Consider the following 13,937-nt stretch of genomic DNA (forward strand, 5'->3'; position numbering starts at 1 on the left):
ATTTTTGTTTTAATTGACATTGGGGGTGTTTTGCTCATAGTGTACACAGCTTAGAGATTTTTAAACAATGAAGTGGTCTATAAATGCTTTGTGAAGAAATGAATGAATGCATAAAGAATGCAGAAGAATGAAGTGATAGGTATCACAACAATGTTTATTCTGTTTTCTCCTGCCTGGACATTTCTTGTACTACTTTTAAATGGAGTGAAATAGTTGTTAATTATTATGTATGTTTCATATGATTTTTTTTGACGCATTCTTTTATGGAAAGTATACATCAATATGCACGATTTAAAATAGTATATATAAGAATTCTAAACAAACAGACGGGGGTGGAAGTGGAGCCAATGTGTTTAACAAGATCTGGTCAGGCATGGGTGAAGCCTGATAGCATCTGGAAACAAGATGCTATTGACATTTCACACACTTTGCAATATATTTTTGCTGGTTGGGCTGTTAAAAACTGGTTGTTTGGTATCTCTTTCTTCTATGACTTTGGCTAAGCCAAGTTTCCCTAACCTGGTGCCCTCACGATGTTGCTGGATTGCAACTCCCATCACTCCTGAAAATATGGCCATGTTGGCTGAGATTGATGGGAGTCAAACATCTGGACAGCATTAGGTTGGGCAAGGCAGGGCTAAGCCCTCTCTGGCATCTGCTTTCAGCATCAACACCATTGTTCTGCTCATCACACAAGTAAAGTGATGCCAGTTTGCAGCATTCTGAGGCTGCAGCTTTGACTCCCTCTATTTAAATGGGTCTTCATATTTACTATGTATATAAAAATCAGACATCAGAGAATTTTTATTAAAACTGTGATGACTACAAAATAGCCCAGGTTCACATCATCTCTCTCCCCCACGCTTTGTGTCAAAGCCAAAAAAGACAGCACAGTGCCTCTCAATACCCGTAAGGTTTATTAAAACATGTGCTTTTTCAGCCTTAAATTAAATTAAAAAGTATTTCAGCTCATACAGAAATAGCATCAAAGTGAGGAAATGAGAGGATTACAATGCAAAGAAATAACATAAAATAGTATGTACAAAGGAAAGAAGAATTCTTTTCTGTTAATAAAAAAGACATGGGTATCTTTCTTGGCAGGCCTTATATGGTATACCTTATATACTGGATAGAAATGGAGAGATAAAGTAATAACTATTTAAAATAAATAACTTCAGAAAGTATGCTCTTGAGTAGGAGTCATAGATTCCACAAAATATAAATTAATGCCATATCCATTTGCATTTATTACACCAGGTGTGCTAAGAGGTAAAAGACTCGCTCAACAGGCTCCTTTACAATCTGGCTTTTAATTTACTTTTGTACATAGTTTTTTAGTTCATTGAATATATGCCGGCAAGAAACAACCCTTTGGAGAAATATTGACAAGCTGCATCCTTCAGGTTGTCTGCATAGAAGTGTTATAGTGTGCGCTTCTCAATACAAAACTGGTTGGGGTTAGTTATTATGAAACATCACTCCACAGGGACACAGTAAAGCCCATATGCGCCAAGGCCCTAATTCAGCCTTGTATTAACAGAGAAAACAGCCACAAAGTGATATGCAAACTACAAGCTGGTACTTGGCTGTAAGCTGTCTGGAAATGAATGGAAGCTGCAATTATTCTACACAAAGATGGCCCCACACATAAACAAACAAGACAACCTCTCTGGTCCTTTTGCTGCTCACCTATTTGTATATCACAATTCTGTAAAATGGCAATGTGGTCACCTATCACTTGAGAACATGCTAGCTCCATGTCATGTGTAGAGATTGCTGTTCCAAGGTGTCCCAATCAAAAGAGGTCATGTTTTAATCTGGAAACCCTAACTGAAGCCCAAGAGAATTCTACAGGAAACAAACTCGGCCATCCCCAGTTATTAGGTCGTTATGGAACTGATCTACCTCGGCATCTAAAAAGAAACAGTGTCTTACTTCCTGTTTGAGAGAGATTTCAAATCGTTCAACCCACTTCAGGCATCAGTAAATGTGTGGCAGGAGCAAACACAATGAGCGTGTTCGATCTGCGCTGCTTTGTCACCATTTTTGTTGCCTTCCAACTGTCTGAAGCATGGAGTCTTTTGTATTCATTGAGGCTCCAAACCTGTTTTAGAATCCTGATTTTGCAGAGTTCTAAAATGTTTGGATTGAAGAAATGGTGCGTGAAATAACTCATCCACACATCCTCTGGTCATGTGTTCACTGCTGTCATTGAAGAGAGCTTTCAATTAGCTACAAAACCCCATTCTTTTGCTAGGATATAGCATGAAAAAGAGGTACATAATGTGTATGACATGCTCTATATCAGTTTGATTTTTTTTTGGGGGGGATGCTTAAAAAAAATATGAGAAGGACAAATTAGGGCTAAACTAGATGTGATGGGACATTTAAGTGATCACCCTGTTCACACGTGACATGGGTGTGCTGGGTAAAAGGAGTATGTGTGAAAGGGCTACCTAATCCTTTTCCATTCTGCGCCTTGATGCCCTGTAGCTGGCTGCTCTAGTGGATGGGAGACGGGAGTGGAGAACACTGATTGGAGCAATGGATAGAGGGAAAAGAAGGTATCGGTGGTGGGAGGGCTGGCTGTTCTTTTCCCATGTGTTCTTTTACTGTTAAAAGAAGACTTTCATCCTTCGCTTTGTATTTAAACAGGGCAGACACATGAAAAGAAATGTGTCAGCCAAGGTCAATTCTAGTTTGGCCCATAGAACTTGAAATGTGACAGAAACACCAATGTATGATACCTGAGGGACGGCAGTTTGAGACCTGCAGTGTTAACAAATATCAACAGAAACCAAAGTATAATTACCCCAGGTCTCCAGTTCTAATTTCAGCCTAGCCCTCATATTGTTCTGCCAGGTCCCCGTGAGCATCAGTTGTGCCAGGCCAATTACAAACCATGACACTGGGATATAGTTGGGATATAGAGATGTTTCTCATACATTGCAAAGCTGTGCAACCTGATTAGGATCAAGTTGTCACCCTTCCAGCTTCATGGACGGCTGAAAATACTTATCAGGAACAATGGGCCTAAATTGTCACCAATATCATTAATTGTTAGCTAGTTAAAAGGTGACATAGGCTTTCAAGTTTATTGAAATATCTCTATGTTGTTGTTTTTCAGTAATGGGAAATGATTCACTGCTGTAGTTTTGGATGTGGGAGATGAACCAGGTCAAGAGAGGGCCATGGTATTACTTGGTACCCAGTGTACCAAGTGTATTGTAAACCAGTCTCCATTTCAGGGCACATGGAAGAATAATAACACAGCTAGTGCTGATGGTCCCCCTCCCTTTTAGAGTCCCCAGACAGAGTACTTTTTCCCAATGGCTGATCACTGTATTTGGGATGAATCAAGCTCTCAGAAGGCCCTCAGACAGAAGAACTGCTGTGAGCAGGAGCAAGCCAGCATTGTCATATGTTACATTCTCAAGTGACCAATTAACTACTTTCCCTTTGTTTGGGTGATTATTGAATGTTTACCCAGATGTTTTATGGCACAAGACACTGCCAGGAAAGGGCTTAAGGCTAGAGATGAGCCATTCTGAGCAGAGACAGGAGGCCGAGTGGGTTGGCTGAAGGTAGTGAGTGGTAACCTCATGACCCCTTGTGCTTAAGTGGGGGAGATGACAGAGAAAATGACTTCGTTTTCTCTCTTCCTACTGTTGACTCTTCCACTCAGCCCAGCTGTCACTGGGCTCTGGGTAGAGAAATCTGAGCTAATACAAGGTTTTACGGAGACAACAGGTGGGTTTGTTGGGGGTAGAGGGATAAGGCTTTGAAAAGCCTTTCGAACTATAATGAAGATACTTTATCTTAATTAGTTTGGATATTGGATCTTCTCTGAGAAAACATCTAGGTTTGGAGTCATATGTTTGGACAAGGCCTCACACCACTCTTCAGTAAATGCCTAATGACCCATTCCCAAGGGTGTGCTTTAGCTTCAGTAGATGAAACAGAGAACCGTTGTTACATCTTGGGAAATTATAATGCTGTATTTGGGCTAGAGAGAACCCTTCTCTTCCTGGTTGTGCTGGGCACTATCAGGGTACATGCCGGGAGTGGATGCTGTAGTGTCTTTATGAAGTCAGCTGGGGAAGAAAGGAGTGAAGAATTTTGTAAATCAAACAGTCCCCTCTCGAGCTGTTTACTGAATTCACATCATGAAACTCTCTCTCAAATTAAAAAAGTGAAATAAAAACGGATCCCACTCCAGACTCTTATGACATATCATTTTATAAGGCTGACATCTGAGTCTCATACAGCATGTCATGCCAGAGCAGTAGAACTAGGAAAATATCTTCCAAACCTGATTATTTTGGTCACCGACTAATGTGACCGACTAATGCCATTTTGTTAAAAATCTGGGCACAGAACCCAGAATTAATAGACAAATAGTGCCAAATTACTTCATAAAAACCTCAAAGATGTCAAATGGAAAATTGGAAAGAGGCAGACCCATACTGGACGCAGTGGCCAGATCTCAACGGACAGCCTTGTGGAAGTGAATACTATAAATCCTGACTAACAAAACAAGAAAAACAGAAAACCATGATATGTTCATCAAAATGAAAATATTAATTGGAACCACCAGACATTAGCACAAATATTAATTTCCCTTCTCTTTTGATATGTACAAAAATATATTTTTCCTTTTTATTTGTTTAAATTATTATTTTCCCCAGCCTCAATCCCAGCCAAAGTCATGTCCAGTCATCTGGTAGAACTTCATGTTGAAGGGCCTGTAGAATTCCCGCAGCCTCTGGACCACTTCCTGGTCTATGTTGGGGTGGGTCCGCCCCTTGGTTTTGCCCAAGCAGTGGGGCTTGCTGCTGCCTTCAGCCTTTTTCAGGCATGGGAAACCCTTGGTTTTGTTGAAGTAGAAGTGTTTGTCCGTGATGATCCTCTTGAGGCCCAGAAAGTCCTGGACTCGGCCTAACTCACCAGCTGGATCACTGATTAGCCTCTCCCCACTGACAAAGAGGATCTGCCCAATGGGGAAGTACAGGAGCCAGTTTTCCAGGTGCTTGGCGTAAATGCCAATCTGGATGGCACTCCAGGAGGTATCAATGAGGCCCGTAGTCCTGTTTTTGAAGGTCAGGCTCTCAAAGGTGGGGATGTCAGGCTTCTTGGACAGAGTTTGCGTGTAGTCAGAAATGGCTCTGGTGACCGGGTCTCTCACCACCACAATGAGCTTGGTGCCCTTCGACATGGCAGAGATGCGAGCCGGGGCTTCCTTGGTGACAAAGTAGCTGGGAGTTTTCTCCATGGTGATCTGCCCATCGAGAGTTCTTGGCATCAAATCCCTAAAGCAGAAAAGAGGAGAGATTGAAATTACTTTTGGAGAATTGGGCTTCAACAGCAAAAGTTTGGTTAAGGTCTCTTGCAATGAAGGCCAGCTGGCACAAACAAAATACATGCACGTAGATTGCACTTACTCATAGCACTCATAACACATTTTTCATTTGTTTGAATGCTTTACTATCTACACCAAGGCTCAATTGCCATGGAACCATACCATCCATTTTCATAAGCTAAATCTGACACAATAAGTAAATCTCCAGTTATGTGCACAGTGTAGCTATTACATGTGCATTGCGCCACAAACATATCAGTAAGTAGTCTATCCTATCCAAACAGTGTAATTTAACTATGATATCATTCCCACAGATGCAAATAGGAACTGTTTCCTTTATTACAAATTGCTATGGAAGTGGTAGCTATTTTTCTTACTCATAAAATTATTACTTAGGAATTATTCAATTAAAATTGCCAGGCAGCAGATTCAGTTTAGAAAAAAAGATGTACAATTTCGGACACTGCATAATCATTAAGCTGGCTGACGCCGATGGGAGTTGGAGTCCAACAATGTCTGAAGGGTCACAGGTTCCCCATTCCTGCCCTGGGAACTAGCTTAGATGACTTCTAAAAATATTAGACAAATTAATGAAGGAGAGGTCTATAGACAAGCTATTAGCGATGATAACCAATTCCTCTGTGTTCCCAAGTTGTAAAGCTCTGAATCCCAGATGCCTGGTGTGAACAAATAGGGGCTGTTGTTGTTGTATTCATACCCTGCACATCTGACTGGGATGGTTATTGCCTTTGGACATCCTAGAGGCATTTAGCTAGTCACTGTTACACCTCCAGCTTCGTTAAGAGCGGTGGATGTGTAATCTGGTGAACTGGGTTCGATTCTTCGCTCCTCCACATGCAGCTGCTGGGTGACCTTGGGCTAGTCACACTTCTCTGAAGTCTCTCAGCCTCACTCACCTCACAGAGTGTTTGTTGTGGGGGAGGAAGGGAAAGGAGAATGTTAGCCGCTTTGAGACTCCTTAGGGTAGTGATAAAGCAGGATATCAAATCCAAACTCTCCTTCTTCTCTTCTACTTGGATCTAGTTTGTGTAATGGCATATTTATACATTCCACTCATCCTTCCATGTTGTGTTGTACTCTCTTGGGGAGGGGGAGGGGGGAAGGAAGTTTCTTTTCTGTATATTGCATCTGAAAAAACATTAGGAGGTTTTTTGTTTTTGTTTTTAGTCACCTGTCACTCAACCCCAAAGCAGTCCTGTTCATCCTACCATTTCATTCTCATGTGTGGTTAGTTAGAGTCAAGTGACCTTCAAAGCTGAATGGGCATCTGAATATGGGTTTCTCAGTCCAAACTCAACACTATGAGTATCCAATGCTACATGAGTGATCTTCCACTTATGGAATGGGGCTTCCAATTCCTCTCCCTTCCTTGAGCTCACCCCTCCCAGAATATCCCCCAGCCTTTTGGAACAGAATTTGAGGGTGCACAGAGGTTTGCAGGGGAGAGAAGGAGGAAGTTTCATTGTGGAAGTAGAACAGCAACACTGGATGCAACCCTATATATTTCACCAAACTGATTATAACATGTGGGTTTTTTTGAGGGGATGGGGGTGGGAGAATGTTTTGAGTTTTCAAGCATTCAAAATGACGTCATCAAGGGAAGGCAAAACAACTGGTGCTTTAAGCTGAACGTGAGTGGGAAGATGGGAATCCTAGCAACAAAAGCAATTCAACAAGGAATCATCTGCCTGAAGAAAACTAGGGTTGCTTGAGGAATTTGTTCTTTGTGATTTCTGATAGGAACTGATCTGCTCTGCATCTCCCAGACTAATGCGGAGATCACAACACAGTTATCCTTTGGATTTTGTACTTCTGTGGGTTTTGCATTGCAGTTTTTGGCTTTTAAAATGTTCCAATGTAGTACAAAGATGAATATTTTATGATAAGTTTTTTTAAAGAGAGAGAGAGAGAAGAAGAAATGCATATTTTGAGAGAAATTTAGAAAGGCATTTTTTTTGGGGGGGAATACTTCCAGAAATACATATTTATGTCCTCCATGTGCATTTTTAAGAAACAGCAGATTAATGTGGAAGCAGGATGGAACAGACTTACAAATAAACACATGTGAAACTGATATGAACCAAAAACTGTTGCGTGGGTTTGGGTAAGAATAATTACAACATTAATTCAAAAGTCTAAAGTTGTGATGTTCAGTTGGAGAATGTAATCAAGATGACTTGCAAAACTGAGATGACACTGGGTCAAAATAAATTAGAAAGAACATCATGGGATGTTTCTATCATGTGACTCCCATCTCTCTTTAAAAAGATAGCCCAACATGATGCAAGAGCAACGACTGCTAGATTGTATCCTACTACTAAATAAGTATCCAGGAAGCAAGAATAGGCAGTCTAACTCTGCGCGTGTTTCATTATAAAAGGTATGGTTGTGAAAATAATTCTTATTTTGATACGTTTAGATTACATAAATGTGGCAACTCATCACACTTCTCCCTCTGAGTAATTGTCACATTTTAAAACCACATTTAGGAATGGGGGAGGAATGCATTTGGTCTGCTTTCTGCAGCACACTGACCTGGTATGACACTTCTGTATTTGCTTACAGCTCACAACAAAATTCCCAGTTGGATTATGCACTTATCTGAATTTTGCAGTGCAGTTTTGGTGTGAAACCTTATTGAAAAATAGGTGTTTTATGTACAAAAAAGTGCATACAAAATGCATTTCATTTAAATACAATTTATTCATGCATTGTTTTAAAAATGTCCAAACAAAATGGGACTGGATGAATTTATGATTGTGGTCCAGCAAAATTGAAATTAAGCTGCTCGGTCCACTCATAACCACATCAGGCCAATGTGTGATTACATAGACAAAGCCTTCACTGGAGTCTTCCTAGGTACTGCGTCTGAATATGCCCCAGAAGCCACAGTTCTTTACTGTTTTCAAACACCTGAAAGAGCTTAATAACTGTTAGATGGCAACAGAGCACTGTAGGATCATCTAACTTTAAAGACAGACTTTTGTGAGCTTCCTCTTTTAAAAAGGATGCTTACAGAAAGGGTCAGCCAAAACCCAGTCCCATAAAAGCAAACAAAGATTTTCCCAGATGATTCACAATAGGGCCAGATATTGCCAAGTCCAACATTAATTACCCATTCTTAAGAAGGAGAGGAGCCACCGAAATGCTACCCTAACAAAGCAAACACTGAAGGTTGATTGCTCATATCTTGATTTACTGGGGAATTCAAACTTTTAGGTGGCATCTTTGTAGCACATTAGTCTTCTTCAGACCTGGGACATGAATGCTATCTTTGTCTGCTTGTGTCAACACTTGGCAGGCTGAAGCCACGGATTGCATGTTGTTGGGAGCCACTAGGCATGTCCTGCCACAGCTTTGGAGAGATTAATGAATGACAAAGGCATCTTTCATGGACATAAACAGCAGCCTGTAGGGCCTTATGGATGGGTGGCATCTGGATTTTATTGAGAAGCAGCCACTTGAAAAAGATCAGAGCCACAGAAATATTTTGGCAAACATAATTTCCAAATGATTTTTTGCCAGAATAAATGGACTGTGTTATTTTAAATTTAGTAGGATTGGGGGTGGGTGGGTGTCTATTTAATTATTTAATGGAAAATGGTGCCTTCTCTGAAACAGAATACTTTTTATATGCGTAGTCTAAATTCACAGTCTAGCACCAACTCAGTTCTACCCATGCAGCTGATAGGTCAGCCATGCTTCAAGTATGCTACTGAAGGCCTAAAGCTAGTGCTTCAATGGAAGCTTGGGAACAACAGAACCAAGAATTTGGGAACTAAGCACCATGTCTATTAAATATCCCTCAGTTCAGGCATTGCATCTGACCACCAGCAGTCGTCATAGGAGCAATAGCATTTGACAAATGCTGACTAACCAAAACCTTGACTATTCTCAAATTATTTAGGTAGTGTGGAAAGATAAGTGACCCTGATCATTTCAGCTACAGCATCACCTGATTTACATTGTCCTGTTTAACTGGTTTGCTGAATAAGTTTATTACATGCCTACTTTTTCATTGAGAATACTACCAATCTGGTTCCAAACATCTGATGTGCTCATTAATGTTTTGACTGGAGCAAACAGAAGTATCTCTGTGAAGGACCAACCTGCAGGATTGGGCAGTGTCCTGGCGGAGGTGCTTCTGCCACTTAGAGGGATGGTGTGGAAGTGGGACAGGGTGGTGGCAAAGTTGGTCCTGTGTGTATGCACCAGTGCAGCCAATCCCATGCTCCTGCCAGTGTGTTCACACTGGCAGGAGGACAGTGGTGCACCCTTGCTGGCCACTCCTATGAGAAGCACTCAGCCTTGGTCACCTTTATCCAAAGCATGTTATAGTTAAATAATAATAATAATAATAATAATAATAATTTATTATTTGTACCCCAACAAAATTTATTTATTATTTGTACTTCCAACAAAAATGAAAAATACATTAAAATGTCACACATTAAAAACTTCCCTGAACAGGGCTGCCTTCAGATGTCTTCTAAATGTTAGGTGGTTGTTTATCTCTTTGACATCTGATGGGAGGGCATTCCACAGGGTGGGCGCCACTACTGAGAAGGCCCTCTGCCTGGTTCCCTGTAGCTTTGCTTCTCGCAATGAGGGAACCGCCAGAAGGCCCTTGGCTTTGGACCTCAGCATCCGAGCAGAACAATGGGGGTGGAGATGCTCCTTCAGGTATACTGGCCGAGGCCCAGTATACAGGATGCATCAGTGATTATTTCCATTCCACAGTTATGGGTTTCAGGGAAGGAGAGAAGTTGCACATTTTCCCTTTGGGACATGCATGTGTTCCTGATTTGTTCACAGTTCTGCTATGCATCTCAGAAAGACTATGCCTGAGGGTGTGCCTCTACCAGAACAAATTCTGTGTCTTTTAAGTGTCATGCTGAAAGGAGCTTAAATGCTTGCCATGCACTTCCCTTCCATTTCCTTCCCACCACTGGCAAGCTTGAGAGTTTGTGCCTGTGAACTGCTCTCTGCCGCTACTATTCAGAGACAGAATGCATGTCTGTTCTTCAGTCCCAACTTATTTGAGTGTGAAGTGGATCTGTGCCAGGTGGGGCAGTGCTTGTATGCTAGCTTCCCAGAGGGTGTGTCACTGTTGCTTACCAGGAGGGAGAGGGAAAAAGCGGTGGGGAAGTTAAATGCACCAGCCCAAGTATTGGATTGGCTCCACCAATGTGTTTGCTCCCCATCTGCTTTCCCATTATTAGTAAGCAACAGTGACTGATCTGCTGGGAAGCTGGATTAATGGCGCCACACCATCTGGAAAGCCACTTCTGGAAGCAACACCACCCCTATCATCCAGCCAGGATTGCCCTGCAGACCTCAAGAGTTCTCTACTCACCATGTATGTCCCTGGATAGATCTACTCCTGTCCTCTCCCCCAAGCAGTTTTGGCTGTCAACATGCCCATACAGTGGTACCTCGGGTTACAGACACTTCAGGTTACAGACTCTGCTAACCCAGAAATAGTACCTCGGGTTAAGAACTTTGCTTCAGGATGAGAACAGAAATCGTGTGGCGGCGGTGCGGCGGCACTGGGAGGCCCCATTAGCTAAAGTGGTACCTCAGGTTAAGAACAGTTTCAGGTTAAGAACGATATACGATATCTGATATCTTTATTGTCATTGTCCCATGCAGAACAATGAAATTGAAAGACCTCCAGAATGAATTAAGTTCTTAACCCGAGATACCACTGTATATGCAATTTGCTAACAGAGAAGCAAATGGGGCCGGATGACTGTTGCTCTGATTATCTTTCTTCTGGGGTGCGATGGGGGAGAAGAATGACCATTGAACAGGTTTTGCTGTTCACGGTGTGATAGTTCCTCTCTACACAGCCTCCTTCATTCCCCTCCAGCATTCTGTTTCTCGCTTTGCAATGCTTGGTGGCGATTGCTGAATGGGCAATTGTGTCTTGAATTATATAGGCTCAGGATGCCAAGCGAAGAAGAAAAGAGCAGCGGCGGGCAAGCTTGTAAGCAGTACGGATACAGTTTCCATGCAGATGCCCTTGGGTGCAATGAACAAAGAGTGGCACATTACGGAGCACGGGGCCTTACGGCAGAGCCATCCCTGAGTGCTCACACACACTGACACAATCGTTTATCCTTATCTTTGGCATTGTTACCATTGACCTGACCATGGCCCCCAAAGGCTGCATTAAATAACTTCTGGAGAAACAATGCAAAAGAAAGAGATGCCAAAGCTGCAGGAGGGGAAAAAATATTTGTACAAAAGCAAGCCTGGTACAAGGCCCAGCCCCATTGAGTGACTTATTCACACACCTCCCCACATGAGCCTCCAAGTCTCAGAGGCTTTGCAAAGCCTTATCGCAGGAGCAAAACATGGTCCACAGGCACGATGTAGTGTGTGCTCAGACATGCATTTCCATTGTCCTGTTGGCTGAAGGAGGCAATGTTTATGGATTTGTACAGATGGGCTTTCGCCAACACCAGTCGGCATGCTCCACTGCAAAAGCAGTTTCATGATGAAAGGCACAGGCACAGAGGGCACTTCTAGAAAACCTGTTAACTGAGCATTCATCTGGATTTCTTTGCAGGGAGATTAGACAATGTTGGCTATTTGGTGAGCATTCGTCCTCCTTTGTTTGCCAGGAGGTGAGATGACATTGCATCAAAACAAGTATCATCCCACACTTTCCAGGGTGTTTCCTCATCACTTTATCCATCACAAAAAGTCCAATGTTTTAAGAACTGGGTTTCTTATGCCAAACAACTATAATTGCCCAACCTGAATGTGCCAGTTCCCACAGTTCCCACCATGCGAAAATTCACTTATCTGAAAATAAAGAATTATGCTCAAACATCTCTACACATTCCTCAAATTCAGATATCCGAACAGCTGGAATTTGCCCACCTCCTAATTTATTTGTATTTTGCTGGTCAATGGCAAATATTTAGGGCAGAAAGTGCAAAGAGAGGGAAGGGGGAGAGATTGGACAATTAAGAGAGCAGGAGAGATTGGACAAATCTGTTTTCCCTTTGACTCTCTTTTGCTGGTCGAAAGAAACCATGGTGGGAGTGGGAAGAGAGATTGTGGATAAGATATGTTCACAAAGGAAATAATGGAAATCATCAGCTCATAATGCGAACCCTAGCCTCATGAATGATTTCCTGGGAACGCATTGTGTTTGGTAAGCGAGACCTGCATGTATATGACTGAATCCCACCTGAAAATAGCAGCAGTCTGGAAGTGCCCATATTCAACTTAGGAATTGCTTGAAGGTGGGTTTAAAGCTTAGATGTTTCTCACTGCCATTCCCCTCCTACCCTCACCTTTATCTAATTTGCTGTTCAGGTCCATTCTGCTATATTGTTCTTTGGAACCCTACAGGGATGGGTGGTTTGGGGGAGAATTGCAATATGTTGGTCCAAAGTACAACCTCCCTGAATGACTTGTCCTTCAGAGGCCATTGGAGTTTTGACAGACATTTGCACCCAACATGTATCTCACCATTAAGAAATGTTTTCAATAATTCTAAAGACTTTTAAAGTTCAAGGACCCATCCTCTAGATCAAAGTGTTAGCAGTGTGCCCCTGACAGTGCTATTTTTGTATAATTTTATTTTTTTCTTATGTGCTCTACTTTCTTATTGCTTTACCTCTGGGTTACTCGGAAACTTTAAACACTCACACTGGCCTGATTCACATGAAACACTGAGCCAAATGATAGCTTAAAGTGAATAAGCAATGTGCTGGTGCTTTGCTCCTTCCCTGGTCCTGTTGCCACTATACTATGGTAGTTTGGCTTAGCCTTATATGCCAACCTAGGCTCATGGTTTGTCTCATTCCAAACAAACTACAAGGAACTACCTTTACCACAGCCATATTGCTACTGCTTTCTGATAATGGCACATTTATTTCTCAGTAGGTAGGCAGGTCTATTTTGAAGATGACCATCCACTTGAAATGAATGACAAAACTACATGCCTAAGCTCAGCAGTGGCACCATGAACAGAAGAAGGCAGGTCTATGGTCTTGGCTATCCATACCTATCCCTTATCTCAGATCAAAATACATGCATTTGTCTCATGCAACAATGTTTCCATTCTGCTGCACTTCATCTTCCACCAAAAACTATGTTATTTGTCTCCCTATCATAATTACAGAATTTATCTGTGAACATTATCATTTTCTTTACATTATTCTGCCCCATTCATTTTAGCATGAACGAAACGCAACACAAATAATGGGGAAACATTATCAATTACGTATCATTTGCGGACCGAAAGCAACAATTGCAAATACCGGTCATATTCACGGGATCAATTTCCATTCTGGACATGGGATGAATACATGAACACTGGCCATTTCTGCTCTTGTCTCTGTTTTCCTTGGAAATTCCCTGATGTCCCTACTTGTAGCACATTGGTCATGACGCTGGTTGTCACCGGACTAGAGCCTCATTGACCTCCCCCTCCCACACTCCTTCAACTCTACTCTTTCTTGTAGCAGTGGGGAAGTGCACAACATAAATCTCACATATCAGTGAGTTCATCTCTGGAAAAAGACAGGGGCCATCC

The 13,937-nt window shown here is 42.0% G+C and overlaps 1 protein-coding gene across 1 annotated transcript in view; it reads right to left on the reverse strand.

Annotated features, from left to right (window-relative positions):
- Nucleotides 1-906: 906 nt before the first annotated feature.
- Nucleotides 907-13,937, reverse strand: part of LOC308470562 (heparan sulfate glucosamine 3-O-sulfotransferase 3A1-like) — a 66,785-nt gene continuing 53,754 nt past the window's right edge. The window contains exon 2 of the mRNA XM_080994007.1: nucleotides 907-5,309. Within this exon, the coding sequence (XP_080850133.1) occupies nucleotides 4,691-5,309 (619 nt within the window). The 3' untranslated portion in view covers nucleotides 907-4,690. The remainder of the gene's footprint in view (nucleotides 5,310-13,937) is intronic.

This window comes from Podarcis pityusensis (assembly GCF_964106645.2).
Source record: "Podarcis pityusensis genome assembly, chromosome: 2".
NCBI classification, from domain to species: Eukaryota; Metazoa; Chordata; class Lepidosauria; order Squamata; family Lacertidae; genus Podarcis; species Podarcis pityusensis.